The sequence below is a fragment of the Epinephelus moara genome, chromosome 14, assembly GCF_006386435.1.
Source record: "Epinephelus moara isolate mb chromosome 14, YSFRI_EMoa_1.0, whole genome shotgun sequence".
NCBI lineage: Eukaryota > Metazoa > Chordata > Actinopteri > Perciformes > Serranidae > Epinephelus > Epinephelus moara.
This window is the reverse complement of record NC_065519.1, coordinates 19,705,273-19,727,692: the sequence shown is the minus strand read 5'-3', so window position 1 is coordinate 19,727,692 and position 22,420 is coordinate 19,705,273. Positions and strand designations below refer to the sequence as shown.

Genomic DNA, 22,420 nt, shown 5'->3' with positions numbered 1-22,420 from the left:
TATTTTTACCTTGGAAGCGTATCATAAACAAATCAACACACAGTTGAACATGTGCTTTCATTTCCCCCCTATTACTGCTAGGCAGGCAGACATTAAAGTGCCATAACAAAGTCATGTCAATTAAAACTATAGTGACAGAATATGAAAATGGAATCATTCAGTATTTTTTAACCTACTCTGAACAAAAGTAGTGTAGTACTATTACTAGAAAGTCATCTGAATGACATCAAATTATGAGGATAGAGTAGTCTACACAGACTCTATACAGAGAGAGAGAGAGAGAGAGAGAGAGAGAGAGAGAGAGATTTTATCGCAACACCGCGAAATTCGACATATCGTTACATGCCTAAGTATTATTTATTAATTTGGGGAAAATACGCTCAGTATAGTCCATGTATTTATCACAAATATGCATGTCAGTATTTGTCATGGCGTGTTATCATTGTGGGACAGCAATGATGAAATTAACGGCACTTAGAAAATGACCTGAGTAGTGTCTGATAGTGTTTTTTCATGCTGTAGATGAGCTCAGTGTATGGTCCTCTACACAGAACTTGTATTCCCGATTAAGCTTTTATGTGCAATTAGAACCTGTATCCCTCTGGATAACAACCTGTATGCCTTACTTTCTCCTTGGATTCAATATTCAACCCCTTTCATGCAACAGTTTTAAAGTGGTGGTCATTTCAAGTAATTCTCAGTGATAATTAGAGATGCACGGATCAATCAGCTGATGACAGGAATTGCCTGATTTTTGATGGGCCATGAATGCTGCTTGGCCGGTCAGTCTCAGATATAGCCAACCCTGAGCCGATCAAATTTACATCCATGCGGTGCACGATAGTTCATGTCGCAGACAACAGCACAGAAAGTAACTGACTATTGCCAGAGCTGCTGCAACCCATTCTCAAAAGTTGTATTTCATTCCCATGCATGCTACATGTGGTTTGAAAGCTACTGTTAAAGCTAACTAGCAGACTGGGGTACACCACTTAAAGTGTGTAGTGTAGCAAAGCTAATCCTTTTATGTAAGTGGTTGGAAGATGCTACACTTAGCTTCTAGTCTGGGAGGTGTAACCAAAAAAAACAAAACAAATTTGGGTGGTCTACTAGTTAGGTGAGTCTGCTAGTTAGGTAACCAGTCAAGATTACTAGCAGACTGCTGGGGTAGTTTTGCAGAAATTTCACGTAAAAAAAAGCTAATGCTAACTGTTTCAATGAATGGTAAATGCCAAAACTATTAGCGCCATACTCAGTGTGGTATAGTAAATAAAAACACAGAGTTGATTGGTCCAACCTAGTTTGCTGGTAAGTCGAGTTAGCTTTCTTACGAAGTCGGGTCCATCTGATAGATATGCCAGTTTATTGTGTGGCAGCAAAATGTTTAAACTCTAGTGACTGAAAGTAAAATAAAAAGGTAACGTTACTTGAGCTGAAAGGAAGCTGTCAATCAAATGGGATGTGATCACGCTCCCACAATTAAATAGCTATGGACATTTACTTTCACACTGATTTTGGTGGATTAATGAGACATTCATCTTTAATATTATATATACATTTTTTACTATTTGAAGCCAAGTTTGCAGTGGCTTTGAAGAGTACCAAATATGTTTGTGTATGCTGTAAATTATAGTTCTTAAAAAGAAAGAAAATCCAAATGGTGCATCTCTAGTGATTCAGGAAACATGCAACTGACATCTGTTCTGCTAATATCATCTGTATTTCTACAATTCGTGGTTCCCTCTCTCCAAATACATTACTGTATTTCTTAGTTTTAATTCATCTGCCATAATATCGCTCTAATCCCAGACTTGGCATAGGCCCAGGTCCAGCTATCAGTCTTTTCAGACTCATCCTGATGTCCTACATCCGTAACACTGTTCTTGTGTCTCTCCGTGCAGGTTAACTTTGTGGCATGCCAGTTGTTCGCCCTGCTGATGGCCGTGTGGTTTCGGATCTACCTCCACCCCAGTAAGACCAGTCCTTTTATCAGACATGTGGTGGCCACTCTGCTGGGCTTCTACTTGGCTCTCTTCTGCTTTGGCTGGTGAGTCACTCCTCTGTTTATCCCGCAGTTCTTTTCTTGTCATCACTGTCCTTTCATACTTAGCTCCTTCCTTCCTTCCTTCCTTTCTCAGAGTTTCTTCCTACAGTATTATTGTAGTTGGATCATTTGGACAGTGGACTGTGGCCGTGTACCAATTCCATGCTATTGTAAAAACATTACTATGCTGCTGGGTTGTTTGAAAGGATGTTGCTAATCTCATGGTTCAGTTATTGGTATTTGAAATGTCATGTCATGTTATGTAATGAAAGGAAATGTTATATAATGAAGTGTAATGAAGTGCCCTCTTCTGCTTCCTGCATTTCTTAGAGTGTGAATGTCGATTAATGAGTTAGCTGACTGAAAGTTAATCATAAATTATTTGATAAACTTTTAGGGAGTTAATGAAGCAGCTATGCCAAACATGTTGTTCGTCCCATCTTCTCATATGTGAGGGTTTGAAGCTCTTCTCTGTGATACTGTCTATGATGGTAAACTGAGTATTTGGGGGGTTTGAAGTGTTTGTCAGATAAAAAATAGCATTTTCTATACATAGCCTCGGGCTCTGGGAAATTGTAATGGGCACTTTTCACTTTTTATTTCACAAAACAGTTCATTAATCAAGAAAAGGGCAGATTAATTGAAATTGATTTTCATACATGTAGGTCCTTCTGTTTGACAAAAGAGAGTGTCACAACCTCATAGCAAACAACAGATTTTGTGACTGCACTGCATAAAGATCGCTGATATATGATCATGAACAGGAAGGCAAAATTTGAAGAGACTGAATAGTTAATACCATATTTGCACTCAGTTTGGTCTTCCTGAATCGGCTGTTGCCCCGATGTTTCCCCCTGCTTGCTAGTTTTGGCAACATGCTAACATGCTCAATGTGTGAACACACCAAACAGACGTCAAAGAACTTGTTTGTTGCTTTGCTCACATTGCCTTTATTTTGGCATAAAAGTTGCACATGAACACACCACGAAGGCTACAGCCAACAGCCAACTAGCACATACGTTCTGCGCCCGCGTCAGAGTAATAAACTCTCCATACCAGTAGGTGGCGTTAGTTTGTATTTGTCATTAAAAAAGGAAAACAGTAGACCAACAGTATAGATTCAAGACATTAGTTAGCCAGTTTGCACATTACCAACACATCCTGATTTTGGAAGAACAAAGCATATTTACCGTGTGCGAGGGAACAGCGACTCAAACAAGTACGAACGATTTCTGTTAAAGAGCTCAATGGCTAATAAAAGTGAACATACCTAATATAACAAGTTTATTTTGATCTCATGCCTTCTCTACTTTAGTTGTTTGCTTTCCTCACTTCTGTTTCACTTCTCATGCACTGAGTTGAATGATTTTACTCACTAACGACTCCACTGGCTCAGACACCGATTCATACTTCAGCACCCATGCACAGACAAGAGCCGACTAATACCAGCAGTGTGGGATAAACCGCAAAAACTAGGGTGACAAACATTGACCGACGGCCGATTGTCAACTTGGTGTATCATGTCCTTTATCTGTTGGAAGGACTGACTTCTAGTGAGAGCTCCTGTTGATTTGATTTGGATAGAAAACTGACTGCACATTGTGTAATAATTAAATGTTACCTGAGCAGAAAATGTGAATTATAAGGAAATGAACATACAAATTTGTCAAATAAAAGATACATTTCCAGGCATATTGCGTTCATAATATCACATTTAAACAGGATAATGAAACAAGATAATGAAGGAGAATCATGACTTAACAGTTTGGCTTATTGTACCATTTAATGTGAATTTCATTAAGTGCTTAATAGACTACTTAAAATTTCAGTGTCAATTATTTATAAGCCAGTAATCAATTAGTCTGAAATGACTCACTGACATTATTCACACACTTTTATCTATGATTTGTTGGTAATTTGGGGGATAGAATAGAATATACATATATATATATATATATATATATATATATATATATATATACACAGCACAACATGAGGGGAATATTAATGATTATTTTCACTGTTGACTAATCTGCCAGTTGCTTTCCAGATTAATCCATTAATAGTTATGTCACTGGTGAGAGTTGTTTGGAGTAATAGTTTTGATGTGTGAAAAGTGTTTCAGTCATTGTTCCGCTCCTACAGTATCAGTCACTTCCCTGAGTTTGCAGTTTATTATTCTGCATTTGTTCTCCTGTCACTGTCCTACACCCTTTTCCTTGTTTGCAACTTGTCTGCCATCCTCCTCCTCCTCCCCTCTGGTTTATGCCGCTCCCCTCGCCGCCCTTCCCCTCCTCATTCTCCCTCACCCCATCCTCATTCTCTTCATCCTCGCCAAAGCAAATGGGTCGATCGGGCAGTAACGGATATCCAATTATAAAGCTATTGCCCTGTAATAGACAACCCACTGTACCTCTGGCAGAGTGCCTCTCTAAGTGCTGCTGCATGTGTGTGTGTGTGTGTGTGTGTTTGTACAGGACGGCAAACCTACGAAACATTAGCCAGACATCCAGCTAGTGGAAAGATGCTAACCAGGTGAAATGTTACCTGGTCATGGAGTAACAGGTGATAGGGTTTTATCTCATCCCCTCGCTAACAGACAGGTCGTGTACTTGATGCAGCTGACACTGAGCTGTGGTTGGATCATGTTGTTTGTTGTGGCTGGGAGAGATGATGCAAAGACTACCTTCTAGTTAAAGCACGGCATCACGGTGTCGCACAGAAGTGACTCATATTTCTTAACCAAAGCATGAACTGATGTCTGTTAGCGTTATCAAATTTTGATTTATTGGTACATACTGATTCTGTACCTGTCATATTAAACCACACTGACTGTATCTGGATGTCTGGCTGTACCATAATCGAAGTTTATGCCAGAAGGGGGTGGGGTTTAAATTCAAAGTGGGTTTGGCCTCATTGGAAGTTGTTATTTTAAGCCTGGAATGTATATGGATTAATCAGAAGTCGCCATATTTATTAGCTATGAGAAAAGTATTCATAGAGCAGCCTCAGAATTGAGCTTTAGATAATTTTTTGTGACCATGACCCATGACCATGAGCCCTGGGTAGTGACCGAAAGAATGAGATCATGGATACAAGGTGCCGAAATCAGGTTCCTCCGTGGGGTGGCTGGGCCCAGCCTTAAAGATGGGGTAAGGAGCTCCGACATCCGGAGGGAGCTTGGAGTAGAGTGGCTGATCCTTCGCGTCGAAAGGGGTCAGTTGAGGTGGTTTGGCAATCTGATCAGGATGCTTCCTGGGCGCCTCCCGTTAGAGGTGTTTCGAGCACGTCCCACTGGTAGGAGGCCCCGGGGCAGACTCAGAACATGTTGGAGGGATTACATATCTCATCTGGCCTCTCAAGGCTCTCCAGGAAGAGCTGGAAAACGTTGCTGGGGATATCTGAGGTGCTTTGCTTGGCCTGCTGCCCCCACAACCTGGCCCCGGATAAGCAGATGAAAATGGGTGGATTCATTTTTTCATCACAAGTAACAGATGAAACACAGCTACCCAAATGATGATTTTCCTTTATCACAAGTACAGAGAATGACACATTTTACTCGTATGAAACTCATACTTGTAAAAATTACATTATCTGTATCCGAGTATTCGGCTCAACCCTAGTTACCATTAACAACAGAATCAGTAAAGGGGATTTTGACTACAAGTGCTGCAAAATGAATCTTCTGCTGTTCTCTGCTACCAACCAGGAAAAAATTCATTGCTGTCATGTTATAGCCTTTTTATCATTAACTTTTAATAAAAAAATTACATTCTAATGCCCTGAATATCAATTTTTTTCCCTTTGGTATTGAAAATGGTATTGATTATTGATATTTTTCAGGGTGTTGTATCAAAGTTAAAAATTACAATATTGTGTCCACACTAATGTCTATCATAATTAGGGATGCAACAGATGGTCCATTGGTGCTGTGTCTAACCCGTTGGACGGTCAGAGATCAGACCCTCAGTGCAATCCTGTTGTCTTCCTCTGGAACTGTGAAAGACGTCCACATCGCGACATGTTTTGACCTCTAGACAGCATGTCGCAGTTGTTTTTCTTCTTCTGTGTTTTTTGCCGACTCCCAAACCAAATTTAAAGGTCCATGTACCGTCACCCACTGTGTTCGTATTATCGGCGCTATTTATCGGACTGTCCCATTATCGGACGATAATTTATTGGTCTGATATATATCGTGCATCCCTATTCATAGTAATAAAAATCTGTTTTTGTTTAAAATTTACATGAAAAAGAGGTTTGTCTTCCCCTAATGTGAGTTGATATTAGCATGTTTCCATACATTTCAAATGATTTAGTTCATTAAAAAATATTCACTGCGATATATTTGGCTGCTAATTTGCTATAGCGTAAATGTGAATGTTTCAGATGCTGATTATAAAGGTATACAATGCCTTTCTCCTTACCTTATTCATTCATAAATCTGTATTTAACATGAGAAAAGTGAGTAACAAGTAGAGGTAAAAGATGTGTACAGTAGCAGTGGAGATGTCAGAACTTATCGGCTATAAGTTGGCTAATGAAATTATGAGGATAGTAGGCTAATTGCTGTCATCACAACGTGCCACCAGATCATCACCACACCTTAAAAACCAGCATGAAAAATAAGGAACTAAACATATAATTAGTCAGACAACACAAGTACAGCGGTTGTATTGTATTCCCTAAGGCATGAATGGGTGTTTCCAGTTTATTGAGCAACAAAACAAGTATTGTGAAAAGATTCTTTGCATCAGGAAGAACGGACATACTGTTCTTCACTGTTAAACACAAACCCATCCCAACGAATCACACGTGTCCAACATACCAGATGTGAAATAAAAAAATATATGTGTATTATTCACACAATTCAGGACTCTTGTGATGGACCTGCTAACCTGATGTCAGATCAATCTGACATCAATTTTATTTATTTAAAGTACCATTCATCTCAATAGCCTCTTTGTCCAAATGGGCCAAACAATCAATAAATGTGTCTGTGAAAGCCTGCCAAAGAGTTTTATGCACCGCAGGGATTATAAGAGCACAAGCTCCTTTAAATATCTATACGCAGATACATTTCACAAAGGTAGTATGTGGTATTTATTGTGCTTGGCGCAGTGTTGCAAGCTAAGTATCTTCTGTTAGGCACTAATTACAGGATTAATAGTGTCCTTATCACTTTAAAGTTCTGATGTTATAACACCAAACCATATAATGATGCAGAGGTGTAAATTAATGATTCAAAGGAGAGATGTAATTATTTGATAAACTTCTCAACCACGTAAGGTCACAGTAACTGTTAATTGTTTATAGGGTTCCCGACAGCCTCTGCCAGTGCAGCTTGCCTGTGTGAAATGCATGAATGCATCTATGCACACACTGCATATGCACCATTTCATGCACACACACACGTGTAATATTTTAAGACTTTGTTGCACACACACACTGTTCTTTCTTAGAGGGCACCTGGCTGCAGCCCTAGAGGATCTGCCTCGCAGATGCTGCAGAGTGTTGGTTTATTTTCGGATGAATTCCCTCTCTGCCAGACGCACGAGCTTGTTTCTGAATGTCACTGGAGAAAACAATTGAACAGTTGAAACAAACATGTCTGTCAAAGGGGACTGAGCTTATTTTGGCTTTTGTAGACATGTTTGTTTGATACATCAGAGGCTAACAGGTCAGATGTTAACAATGTCTCCACATATCTTTTTAATCCTGCACTCTTACCAAAGATGTTCCTATACCAATTTTTACTTTCCCAACACTGATTCTTTGCCATTGTGTAAAGAAAAACAAAAACTATTGAACAGCTGTATACTACTAACCCATTTCCATGTCAAGAAAATCAACTATCATATCATCATATCTTTGAGCGGGGCAACACAATGGTTTGAGTTGAAGCTGTGAGAAAGAATAGTATCAGTAACATTGTTAACACTGTGCTACATTACAGAGAAATACAAAACCGTACTAATGAACCTTCATTAATATAGGCCTATATTTTATCTACAAGTGCACATCACACACTGAGCGAGCTGCCTGTTAATAACGCTGTAGGCAAAGCAGTAATGATTGTGCTAAGTGGCTAATGGGCATGTAGCTACTGACATGTTTCAGATGATACGTCATGTTTGTAGTCGACCAATGAAGATGAGTTTACATATCACCTTGGGTTCGTCCTTCATCTTCTCAAAATGATCTTACACTTTATATTTCCTGCCCGACATGTTATTAACTAGCCTGTGGAATAACCGCAGGTACCAGCCCTGGAAATTAGAGGCCGTATATATGCCACGTCTTTAACCTCCTGGAAACGTGAGGTCGGGCTCTGGGCGCTACTCTTGTGCCTTTTCCTGTGCCAGCTTTCAAGAGTGCAGCAGCAGGTTGCATCTGAAGTTGCTGTGTCTGTACTTTCAAATTAAATGCCTACACAGTCCAGTCATATAGGTTTTGATTTACTTTGACAAGCCGCAGTTTCACGTTTTTTCTGCAACTAAGTGACCAAAGAAATCTTGTGGACTAATGACCTTTCTGGTCAACTAACATTTGGTCAACTGTGAGGGGGCAGCCCTATATTACATAATACTTATCTGTTGCACTAAGGATAATCTACACATTGTTTATTACACTGAGGATATTCTACTCGTTATTTCGGTTGCTGCCCAAACAGATCTACTGATACTAGGATGGGGTGAATGTCACACTTGTCCGTTGGGCTTAGCCTCAGGGATCAGCGCAGTTACATACACAGCAACACAGCCTCTGATTCGATCGCACTGAAAAAGGTTTGTTGGAAAACTACAATGGTAATTTATCAGAGGCAATTTTAAGTGATATATATAAGTCTCTTGACTGCAGTGTTCCGAGGATATCTGACATCAACATGGTTAAATTCCAGAGTGGATCGGTGAATATGGCATCCTCGCTGTTACCCAATTGAGCATTTTCATCAGTATTGGGAGCATTTACAATATCGGTATCTTAAATACAAAATATAAAAAATTCCTAACCCCTTGATTTGTTGAGCAGTTCATTTGATTCGCCCAGCTCATGCTCTCTTGTTCCCTGCCAACCCCCCGATGCCCTTGCCCTCTTTGTTGACTCACTCCTAACACAGTGTGGCATCTCTCTTCTCCTGGAGGGCCTGACGTCGGTAGAATCACACACTGTGCCCTTCAAAGACCCATCTGGTAGCTGCTGCCGCTGTTGAAATGTGTGTTAGCAGAGGTGGACACAAGTCAAGAGTTTGATCAGCACACACACATCCATGCACAAGTCACTGCGATGATGGGATGTAAGGAACATTGCAGCTGGAAGGCATGGAAATCGATTGAGAACATAGGGTCATGGTGATCATTAGTGATCTGCCTTGTGATGGCAGATGACACATTACTGGTTACACAGGTCGGACTTCACATGGCTGATGGTGTGACTGTGGTTTCGTAATGATGTGCTGTTGTTTCCTCTTCCTAATGACTGTACAGGATGACAAAGCAGGATGTGGATGGTTATACAGAGGGCAAATCTCATCTGATGTAGTCTTGTAAAAAGAATGTCCTGAAAGGGGTGTACGAAAATATTCATGGCATTGGTTATTTTTTTTCGGTTGTGTTTAAAGACCCGACAGCTAGATAGCAGTGTTGTATTTTACCATCAGCCATTTGACAAGGTAACATATTTCTAAAGGACAGACCTATAAAACAGGCAGTCCTAAAGGTCGTACCACCAACTCTTTTAGTCGTGATACGTGTCAGATCTTGCCAATACACAACCCTAACGAACCAAGAAACCAAGAGAATATTAAAAGATGGATATGAGATCAATAAAGTCATTTGTGGTATGTGTCTCTCCGCAGGTATTCCCTCCATTTCCTGGTACAGAGTGGTCTTTCCTACAGTGTGATGGTCTTCGCTGGCCTGGAGCATATGCACAAGTAAGTGCACAAATCAAGTGCAAAAGTTGATTTAATCTGCACAAGGTTATTTGGCCTCATGATTCCTGGAAGTGTCAGAATTACACAGAATTGTGAAACGCTCCATTTCCCATATTTGTAAACCTCAAAAGTGCAAGTGGAAGCACAAAAAAGACATTTGTCAAAGCCAGTGAACGAAAAGTCTTGTTAGAAATCTCAAATGAGATGTTAGATGATGAAAATGCGTCATATCAGTTAACTACGGGCCAATCTCCAGCTGGCATCTTCATTCCTTTGTCTTGTGTTTTCGAGGCATCTGAGCCTGGGTCACGATGACGAAGATTCTACCCCCTGGGCTCCCATCTGTGACCATGGCTCATCAAGACACACACAGACACACAGAGACACACACACACACACACACACACACACACACACACACACACACATTGCCTTTGATGTTATTTTTACCAGAATTCAAGGTTACTAGTGCAGGTGTAAACAGTAGATATTGCCTCTGGGGAGAGCTTTTTAAATAGATAGTAACAAAGCATTAATCACTGTAGTGACCGCCCTCAGACAGAAGTGACTCAACACCTAATGACAGTGACCTAACACACACAGGACGTTTTTATCCAGACTACAATATGGCCTTTCAGCATATAGCAGTGGTTTACATCGCATCATTCCTGGAAGTGTAACGCCCTATTAATGTGCTTTTAGCCTGGTGTTCTGTCCCTTGTGTGAATGGGCAGATAAGCCGCTCCCTGTTACTGTAGCTCTTATAAAACTGACAAAAAGCTGTGACTGTCACCCAAACCAAACCAACAGACCTCCACTGCATTCAGGGATAAAGTTCACCATGTCCCCCACTCCCTTGGATGAAGGTGCAGCTCAGGGGGCAGAGAGGAGGAGAACCACAGAGGCAGGACGCACTGACATGCTCATATGTTTGCAGAGGGCGTTGAACCTACTGCCTGGAGTTTTTGCATAACAAATGAATTGTTACCTCAGCAGCAGGTCGTGATTTAACTGGGACCCTGGGCTGTTTGGCGACTGAGTGTACAAGCCTTCCTAATGTTTAACCCATGGCCTTTGCTCTTTTAACTACAGTTGAGTTGGTTGCATATGTCGTAGGGGGTTGTATGCTTATGTATATTTATATTTAAGGGAATGTGACTCACTGTGGTTTCCATCTCCCAGTCAGCCATACCTCCTTTTTTATATTTTTACAGTATTAAAGTGACAGTGTGTAAGATTTAGGGGGATTTAGTGGCGTATAGCAGTGAGGATAGCACATTGCAACCAGCTGAAACTTCTCCCAGTTAGGATTCTTTCAGTGTTTATTGTTCAGGAGGTTTTTACCGGGAGCTGAATTATCCACAGAGGCTTTGGGAACGGACCAGGGGTCTCACTTATAAACACTGTGTATGCACAAAACGAGGCCTGAAAGAGGCGTACAACACTTCCCACGCTAAAGTTGTGATCTATAAAAACAAACTTGATGGGAGAAACTTTGACCCATGCTTATGAACATTTTAGAAAGGTGATATTGGCGATGCAGATGGTGAGGTGGAAGCCTGATTGTAGAAATTGTCAGATGTGTTTTGGAACACGCCATTTTTGGCTTTCGTCTGTACATACATTTTTAGTATGGATCCTACACACACTTGTAAAAATGAGACCCCAGATGATTATAACTGGTGGTTAAAACACTGGATAACGCAGTTTCATGTTACAAATGAGTGTTTCTCTGACACTGTTTGGTGCATTGTAGATGAGCGGCTCAGCCACCATATGCTAATGTGGGGCTACTATAGAAACATGGCGGTGAACATGGCAAGCTCAATAAACGAGGACCCTCTCCCTATGTAGATATAAACAGCTCATTCTATGGTAACACCAACACAAATATTATTTTTTTAGGTGATTATACACAAAAAACATACTTATGATATTCTATTTCTGCCAATATATCCCCCTAAATCCTACACACTATACCTTTAAAGGTCCAGCGTGTAGGATTTAGTGCCATCTAGCGGTGAGGTCGCATGTTGCATGTAGGAGAACTACTGTGGCCGATGCGAAAATGCAAACATGCAAATGGCCTTATCTAGAGCCAGTGTTTAGTTTGTCTGTTCTGGGCTACTGTAGAACAACATGGCAGACTCTGTGAAAGAAGACCTGCTTGTTATGTGGATATATTAATGCTTATTATAAGGTAAAACAAACACAACAATTCTTATTTTTAGGTGATTTTAGGTGATGTCAGAGTATTAAATACCATATCTGCCTGTGAATGGCCCTAAATCTTACACACTGGACCTTTGCTTATGATAGTACAGCAAAGAAGAAATCGAATGAATCAGTATCAGGCTGAAAATATGCACTTTTATCTATCTATCTATCTAAAATCATCTCTCACTATGAGACTTTCTTGCTGCACTTTGGGGTCACGCCCTGAACAGAACACCACTCCCCATACAAGTGCGCTGTGGCAGGACTTGTGTTCTCTATTTGTTGTTCTCCCACTCAGATACCGGACCCATGGGGGGGAAGTGTACAGTGAGTGCAGCGCAGTGTGTGACAGCAGAGTTGCTAAAAGCTTTTTCTGGACTGTGGGAAAGGCTGTGAATGTGAGCTCGGCTTAGCGTGGCTATAGACTGACCACTTTGTTTTGCAGCGAGGCATCATGTTACATACTATTCTACTCCCGTGTAGCTCTGGATCGCTCACACTTTCCCCCTCTACCACTCCTCTCGCTCTCTTTGACAGTCCGCCTGTTGGATGTGTTGAGCAGACAGGGAACGTTCGAGACGCTTATCTAGTGAACACAGCACTTCCTGCTGGTTGACGAAGGGGGGAGAACTGTGAAATCGTTCGATATGGTGTAACCAAAGAAGAAGCGACAGTGACAGTGACAGTAATGCAAGTGCCCTCTTTAATGGATACTGAAGAGGAACCGTAACAAAATTCTAATAACTCAGACTGTTAAAGAAATAAGACAAGCTATCAAGCTGGATGTAAATATAGTCTTTTCAAGTCATCTTTGTGCTCTATCATCTCTTTTGCTTTATTTTTTTTAAGCATACTCTATTGGTGAAGCAAATTTACAACATGGCATGTTTTTTTCTAGGTCAGTGGTTTTCAGTTTTTGTTGGCTTCTGACCCTTATTATGAATCATTGTCAATTTGCACTCCCTCGCCTCTTGTCTACCGGTTATAACCAGTTTGATCAAAGAGTTAGTTTTTCTGCTTTGTCAAGTTCACTGACGAGGTAAAAATAGACAGTGATTCACAAAGAAATAAAGCAGAAATTAGATGAAAGACTGAAAAACAAACTCAATTATGTGAACCAGAAATTAGTCTTTTTTCATCTCTCTTCCCTGTTAGTCATCTTGTGACCCCTCGGATGTATCTTGTGACCTCTTGCGTGGGCTCTGACCCACAGGTTTGAAACCTCATATTAAGCAAAGGTTGCTACAGTATGTACATATGTCTTTTGACTACCTGGAGCAGTGGGGGTCGACTGAGTTTGACTGGAGGAGGGAAGCATTATGCGGATAGTTGAGACATCTTCATGCTGATATTTCTCAGCCTCCCTTTAACCATACAGCTTACAGCCTAAGAACACTAAAGCAGAGCAGACACTTGCCAGCGCAAAGGCTTGGGTTTGAAATTAAATTTGTTGTAGTTTAGCCTCTCAGAAATTTTATCTGCTGCTTGTGAAATCTATGTGCTTAATGAAGGAATAACTTTTGTCAGTCAATGTCAAGAATGATGACATTCAGTGTTCTAGATATTTACACAAAAACCAAGACATGCATGGTAAATTCCAGTGTTTGAATTACACTATAGGTTTTGAGGAAGCCCTGATTTTTTGAGGTGGGAGGCTCCTGTACACTAGAGGTGTAAATCACCAGTTTCATCACGATAGGATATTATATTGATTCTTTCGACAACAATACGACAAGTCTGCCACCATACCATTAGATTCGATGCGATTCAGAGGCCTCCAATCGATATGAGATGATATTATCTGCCCATTTAACACCTTCAGCTACAGAAGAAGCTGCCATCCCTTTCTTTTGTGCTTTTGGCCATAAAAGATAAAATGAACACATAGATAATCAGTGCAGTAAAGTTGACTTTAAATTGACTCTACTAACACGCATAAAACAGCACATGACATAAGTTAGCCTTCAGGGCTTTCTCCATCTTTTACATAAAACTTCAGGACTTAAAGCCCTGAAGGCAAACTTCTCCCAAAAGCCATAAAACAACAACATTGTTTAACAAAAGTATAGTATTGAATTAAAAGGCAAGGTTTGTAGACAAAGCAGTTGTTATTTGCTAGTCACACATTATTAGCTTAAGCATGCCTGTGGATATTCTCATTTATCCAGGTCATAGTTATCTCAAGGCAATTGACTAGACTAGACTTGACTAGACTTTTTTTACTCTACCTATAGCTTAACAAATGACTTGTAACGTTATTATTTTTCTTACTTACCTTTGATTAAAGTCACTGCGTCTACTGACAGAACAGCACAGGTGAATTTCAGCCTGCATGCACGTTTTTTAGACGAAACGTTACGTTTTGCTTTATCTTGTAACAGCATTGTTTATGTATGGCATGTGCTCTGTCTGTTGACACTGCTTATTTATTCCTGATTAAATAATGTTATCATCATTATCTGTCTCTTCGCTGCTTGCCATCTGCCTGTTGCTGTTTGACGGTGACACAGACTTTCAAAATAAAAGCGTATATATACCATATGTATCATATGGATGGATCGATGTTTTGACTTTGCATCGATGACATTGAATCGCTGATCACTGAATTGATATATCAATCTAGACCTCTTGCGCAACCAGTCCACGCTCCATATTTGGTCCGGACGGGGACTTGAACAGGCGACCCTCAGGTTCCCAACCCAGGTCCCTATGGACTGAGCTACTACCGCCCCAACTGTACACATACACGTGCATACATGGATGCGCCAGCCTACGTGCAAATATGTACTTCATTTCAATTCATACAGAGAATATTCAGCTTGGGGAACGGAAACTTTCACCATTGCAATGTTTTTTTAATCACTCTCTGTGGTCTGGAAGCACCTGTGTGCTCTGAGCACATCCACTGTCACTCTCTAAAGACGACATTAATAAGTGAGCATGTGTGGTTTATACAGTAACATGCGGGCATGTAGCCCTATCCAGTCATACGCTAACCTCACTAAACGTATCTTTCTGTTGAGCATTTTCCCTGTTAACAAAGTAGCAGATTCTCTGACAACAAGTTACCTGCATTTGCCCGGTGGTTGGTGCAGACACTGATTTAAAGCTGTCAAGGATGGTCTGCCTACCCATGAAACCACTCTACTACCCAACTTATCGCCAGGAGGGCCTGAGTTAAAGATGAAAAGGAGAACTGTCATTCTATCTGTAACATAAGCGTGCAATTTAATTGAAATTCATATTAGTTTTGGTGTGAAAGCATGACTGTGAACCTGACGGTGAAAAGCGTGCAAATTACTGACTCACAGTCGCATGCTGAACAGATGGAAATTTCCTCTGGATCCCTGTATGCATCTGAGCAAGCATGAAGTGTGCCTGGAGGCATTTACTATGTGTACACAACCTCAGAGAGAGGTCTTGCAGTGTTCAGACATTTATTTATAGCCTGTTTTTTTCGTTTTCATCGCTCCCATGTGCAGTGTGTATCCATACCTGCGGCTCCTGTGTGGCTCCTTGTCTCCATATTGACCAGTCTGCCGCTGTCCCACAGCGGGAGGCCAGCCTACTTTAGTCCCAGGCTCCATCCGATGCCTCGAGTGGAAATGAAACACCCCCCTCTGAGCTGTGAATTACACAAACACAAATCAGAGGAGGATAAAGACAGGATCCCTGGTGGCGCTGTAAATATAGCTGCTGCAACACATATAGCTCATATCCCCACTCATGGCTGCAGGAGTGTGCTGCCAGTGGAGCAAGCTGATCTTGGTGAAACAGGGGTGTTGCTAAGGATTCAAAATGTTAGTAGTTTCTCACACTGCTAAAATATCTGTGATAAGATATATAGTCTCGTGTGGAGCATCTTCAGTCTTTGTGTTGAAGCCAGTAAAATACATGCCTGAGGTACCTCTTGTGTTGTTTTTAATACACATACAAACCTGTTCATTTTATCTTGACGTTGCTAGAGTGGTCTGCAGCAGGATATTGTCACCAGCTTCAAGAAAATGTCAACTTAGGTAAAATGCTGTTGTGAGCAAGAGTAACAAGACAACTTATCTTACTCCACAGGCAGGATATTTGCTCAGGTGTTTCTTTCTACAGTGTATAACACACACACACACACACACACACACACACACACACACACACACACACACAGTGAGCAGGGAAAATAACTTACCATATATTTTGCCTTGTAGGTTTTAAATGTGTTACAGTGAATTCTAGTTCCTTGGGTCAAACCTGTGAGGATACTGTGAAGCTTTTGACGTTGATTCCCACTCAGGTCACTGTGCACTTATGTTACTGTTATTCCCTTTTAAATAACAATATCCACATTCTTATTTTTACCCTTACCCCTTGATTTGGAGTGCCCCTTTACCCTGCAGAGTTATACGGTATAGTGATTGAAATCTTCCCCTATGGAGTAGGACAACCCTTCAAGACCCTGATATGTCATCATGTAAGCGTTGATAACGTTAACGTAAGGATGCGCAACCATGGCTAAAATGGTATTATCACAATGACATTTGCCATTTGTCTGATGGAGATAGAGTTTCGCACTATTGATCAATCATACAAGTCATCAAATAAAAAAGAACACTGCTTCACTTCCAGGCCTCTAGCGGTGCGCTAACGTAAGCAACTCATGTTCCTTTCCTGCCAAGCCACACTGACATTAGAGGTGCAGCAACCTTCCTGCTGGACTTCAGTTAAATTTCAGGCATCATATGCCACCAAAAGTTGGGAATAGGACATGGAAATATGTCAAAACGCAAGACTGTCATGCACAAATCAGCAATAACCATTTAACGTTGGCTAGCTAGCTAGTTAGCTACCAAGTCATCAGCATATTGCTAGCATTTTTTTAATGCTTGTTTAAAAGAAAGGGGTGTACTACATTGAAACAAAATGAAACTAAGATAATATGATGATGATTGCATTTTTTTTTACATGTTTATTAACGAAGAAAATACATTTGTGGGGTTTTTTTGTTACTCATGCAACCATCTTAAGTGCTTCATCGTAGGCAACTGGACTTTGTTAAAGACATTTCACCTCTCATCCAAGAGGCTTCTTCAGTTCTGAAGAATGTCTGAAAAGCCTCCTTCAGCCAGAACTGAAGAAGCCTCTTGGATGAGAGGTGAAAGGTCTTCAAGAAACTCAAGCAAGTCCACTCTCCTATGATATAGCACTGAGGATTACCATGAACTTGATGACTGAGAATCTTCACTGACATCTCTTGAAACCATCTTGCCAATGATTTCCAATAACACTCGGTGTGTGTTTTTGAAAAACCTCTGTTTGGAGAGCCATGTACCCCCTAAAGGGGGGTAAAGGGCTAAAGGGTGTATTGGGATTGAGCCCAAGTTTATGGGCAGGTCTTCTGTTGTTTCTGGAAAGCAATAGGCAATAGTGGAAAGTGTTAGCTAAACAACATTTAGGGGGTCCTATACAGAAAGCTTCAAGAGGAGTTGCCCTAGAACCCTAATGGTTAATACGCAGAACACATACTTAAAACGTCTGTGGACCTTTGTTGCATGTAGTACCCCTCTCTTTCTCTATGTTCCCTGTATTTTTTAAGAAGGGATAATGTACATTAACCCACATTTAAACAAATGTCTATGCTGAAAGTTAGCTGAAAAGCTAGTTTTCATCAGTAGTCCCCTTGCCTGATGTTAACAGATCTAGAATAATAAAAAGAATACAATATGAAGAATAAGATATGTACAGTGGTTAATCTAAATCTTGAAGCAGAAAGTGCTGTAAAACCCCTTTGTTACAAAACTAAATTACTCACCATAAAACACACGTTTTAATAACTAGTATTACTCGGTGTATCCATGCAGTACATTTAAATGAGCCCTGTTGCTGCAGGGCTTGATTCAGAATATGGAGGCCTTTGTAAAAATCCATGTTGTCTCCCATGTGAGCAAGATTCTTAAAACATATTCTGTACACTGAAAAACAGGCCAAATGTGGGTTGGATACAAACGCACAACTCTTAACTCTCAGGTCTGAAAATATTTCATGTTGCAAAAGTCTGTGTTGTTTACTTTATATTGTGTTCTAAACGCTTGGCAGTGGATATCAGATGATGTCTTCTTGGCTGCGTCTTGGACTGCAGCTACAGTAGGCTCTCAGAATCAAAAGGTCCCGTTGTGTCTTATCAGCGGTGCAGCCTCGCTCTCGCTGGTGTGTTGTGTTCCTCCTCAGAGCAGCACAATCCTCTTATTGTTGGCAGCAGAGGAATGCTAGCTAGCTAGCTTTGACTTGGGCTGACTCTGCAACAGCTTTGTACAACACAACAGGCTTTAGTGCTGCTCTCTGGCTTTGGTCTTCAATTGAAAGGTTGTGTTGTCCTCTGTCTTCAACCACTGATCCTGAATCATTACTGGAGCCTCCTTTGCTCTTTTGTCCACTTTTTGACCCTCTTACCCTTTCCATAGCTACGCACTGGTGCAGAGGCCACTGTCCTTTGTACAGTACTGTACTGGAAAAAAGTCTTTACTATGCAGCAGATATGAGAACAAAGGGATGGACTAACAACTCTAAAGTAAAACATTCACAATATGTGCATTAAGATGCTCCACCTGAAAAGCTCCATATCACCTTAGAGATTAATTTCTCTTTTCCTTCCTTTCTCTGCACAGGTACTGCTTCATTGTGACGCTCGGCTACCTGATATTGTGTCAGATCACACGAGTCTACGTGTTCGACTATGGCATGTACTCTGCAGATTTTACAGGGTAAGCCACACTAAAAGCTCTTAATAATCTTTTTTGTGTTTGATTAAGAACCAAAAAACCTCCTCTGATCTTTATTCTGAATGCTATACGGAGTACAAAGCCAAAAACAAGAAGTTCCCAGTAAGAGTTGGGGGAATATTGCATATGACTAAACCAGTGTAAGCTAAACAGAAACAAGAGCGTGTCACACTGCTGTGTCCGCAGGAGGACGTCGATAGCGACTCTTGTGGTTGGTTCCCACTCCTCCAGACTGTCTGACAATTCAAGCAGACAGCCTGCACTCTCAGCAGGGTGGGGGTGGCTAGTTGCTAAGCAACCCAATGCAAACCCATACCGCCTCTGCGAGGGCAGAGATTTTGCTCTTTCAACTACATCTTTCATTCCTCTTTTTTTTTTCCTTAAAAATGTCAGATTCACATTTTCCTTAACATCACCCTTATAGATAGTCAGATAGTCTAAAATGTCCCTCTAATTTTAGTGGAAGACCAGAGGCCTGTACTACGAAGCCAGTTCAACTTATTCAGGATATTTTTACATTAACTGGCTTGACTGACCCTAACATTACCTGTCTGGATAACTGATAGCACAAAGCTAATTATGAGCAACATCATCAGAACCATAAATGAAGTAGGCTGCTTCATATGAAACGAGATGAAATGGTAACAGTAATCACCTGCAGGAATGTTTAGGCCCTGTTTAGATGACAACGGTTTCTCTAAAACGCTGTAGTATGCACGCCAGGCCAGTTGGTGGCAGTGTAAATTTGCAAAGCAACACCACGGCATGACGCCTCGTCCCTGCGCTGAAGGGCCTTCCTCTACAACGCGGTGATTACAAACCAAAACAAAGAAGACACAATGGCGAAAGCATGCACAGATAACTTGGTCTGGATGGACGACGAGGTGGAGTTGCTACAGTAACAGATCTACACTTCACTTCAAATCAACAGAGTGAGCAGCACAAACAGAGCTCAGCATTGTTGTTTTGACGGTCGACTTTCTCGCGCATGCCTAGTGACTGGAACTGTAATGCGCATGTGCGAAAAGTTTCCGTTTTCAAGTTTACCGTTTTCAGTTGAAATCGTTGTCGTATAAATGGGACCTTAGTCAATGGGACACAAAAAAGTCATTGGTGTGAAATGTAAACAACAGCCTGTAATCTTATAATGTAAGATGACGAAACACAGGAAGTAATTTCCAAATATAAAACGAAGGCCAAGACTTAAAATACACATAGGTATTATTATATATGAAAGTCATATAGAATATTTTCTGCTCTGAATATGTCACATAAATCTCTTTAAAGTAATACCAGGAAGAGGAAGGAAGAGGGGTGAATAGTACAGCACTGCATTTGGCCTTAAGGATAGAGAAGAAGAATAGAAATAATAGCCACAGGAAGTTAAAGACAGGTGTGCAGTTATAATGGGGGAAACTTCCTATTGTGATGGTACTAGTGTGGAGGATACTGTTACTATAATTACTAGGTAAATTGGCATGAAAGGCCATGAAGAACATGATGCCACCAAAACATAAATATGACCAAAACGAGCATTCAAAATAAAGTGTAGTCAAAACAAATGTATGAGCTGCACTGAAATTCTAAATATTAACATGACCTTTTCCCCTTTTGATGTTCCTTATCAGGCCCATGATGGTCATAACACAGAAGATTACCAGCCTGGCGTTTGAAATACACGATGGTAAGACAAGCATCAAAGTGTCTCTTTAAAGCATGCGTGTTTCCAGTGTGTGTGTGTATGTGTGTATGTGTGCATCCTCTGTGGAAAAAAAAATAAATAAAGGGCAGACGTGACAGAAGTGAAAATGGTTCAGTTCTCTTTGGAGTTTCCAAACAGATCACATGGCCATGTTTCCAAGCCAGTAGTCAGGTCTGACAATGGGCTAGTGAACCAGAAACAAGAGCATAAACACAGTTATGTAATGGAGCAGTGACCAAGTATGCACTCTCCCCTGCTCTGCCTCTCTCAGTTTAATGGCTGACTTTGGACACGGCTGCATCCTCTTAAACACTGTGTAGTAATGCTTTAGCCATTTATTAGCAAAATGTAAACCAATGTACAGTCCATGTAGTTGGCCTGTCATGTCCCATGCTAATGCTGAAGCATATTTTACTGCTCATTACCACTGCAGGTTAATGAGCAGTAAATAAATAAAGATAGAGACTTGACACCGAGGTCAAAATAAACAAGTGTGATCGAGTATCAGAGAGGCTTAGAGGCTGAGAGGATGACGAGAGTCACTCATAGCTTTTTAGTTCCCACTTGGAGTCTTAAGTCCCCCCCAGGATATTCTAGACTGAACACAATCAGCAATCTGATAGCAGTTTGTGTATCGATGTGTGTGTCGGTGGGTGCATGCATGTGTAGGCAGTGTGGGGTAGAGTAGTGTTTTAAATTCTGTTCAGTTCACTGATTCTCCTCGCAACTGTGAGTCTAATGAGAAACTAAGACTGTAATCCCCATCCTCAGAGAACTGTCACACCCTGATACCTGCCTGCTGCTCACACACACACACACACACACACACACAACACACACACTACACAGTATTTTGCCTTTTTTGGGGACATACAGTAAAATACTTATGAGAGATTGCTCATATTCCACCCCAAAATCAAAAATACATATGTTCCTCTTACCTGTAGTGCTGTTTATCAGTCTAGATTGTTTTGGTGTGAGTTGCTGAGTGTCGGCCGTAGCGATGTCTGCCTTCTCTTGAATATCATGGAGCTACATGGCACTCAGCTTTTGGTGCTAAAAGTGGCAAGATAATTCACAGACCTTGTTGTGAGCAGTTTCATGCAGGTGCTATTTTCTTTTTACAGCCAACGGTATCACTGTGCAAAATGAAGCGTGCATCTACTGCTAGCTCACCTAGCTGTCACAAGCACGAGCCTTGTGTTCATGAGTAGATGCATGCTGCCTTCTGCGCTGTGATTCGGCGGGTGGGTGTAATTTGGTAGAAGAAAATAGTTCCCACATCAAAGTCTGTGGATTATCTTAAGTAATAGGGTCATGATTTCTGGAAAGAAATAATCCTGTTGAGTTTTTCAAATGTATTTTTTTTGGCGCTTTGAGCACCATAAGCTGAGTGCCATCTAGTTCCATTATATGGGAAGGGTAGGCATCTTTATGGTCGACATCCCCTACCCTCGGCAACTCATACCAAAACAATCTAGATTGATAAATACCACTACAGAATATAAACAAAAATATAAATTTTGGTTTCGGGTTAACTGTTCCTTTAAAGCCCTGTTTCCACCAAACACTTTCAGTATGGTACCTTTGGAACCAAAAGTAACCCTCCAGATATGATACCTAGATCCTTGGTCCGTGTAGCGTTTCCACCACAAACAGTGCTCTTAAATGTGGATGGGGTTGTTGTCACACGCTGCTTCGTCCAGCACTCACTGTATTTCCTCATTACCGATGACACGGACGGAAGTCTGCACCTC

At 41.0% G+C, this 22,420-nt stretch overlaps 1 protein-coding gene across 1 annotated transcript in view; it reads left to right on the top strand.

Moving 5' to 3' along the window:
- The window catches only part of mboat2a (membrane bound O-acyltransferase domain containing 2a), a 67,160-nt gene that overhangs the window by 30,574 nt on the left and 14,166 nt on the right, over nucleotides 1-22,420 (top strand). Inside the window, exons 2-5 of the mRNA XM_050061681.1 lie at nucleotides 1,902-2,047; nucleotides 9,900-9,977; nucleotides 18,848-18,943; nucleotides 20,590-20,645. Of these exons, the coding sequence (XP_049917638.1) occupies nucleotides 1,902-2,047; nucleotides 9,900-9,977; nucleotides 18,848-18,943; nucleotides 20,590-20,645 (376 nt within the window). The remainder of the gene's footprint in view (nucleotides 1-1,901; nucleotides 2,048-9,899; nucleotides 9,978-18,847; nucleotides 18,944-20,589; nucleotides 20,646-22,420) is intronic.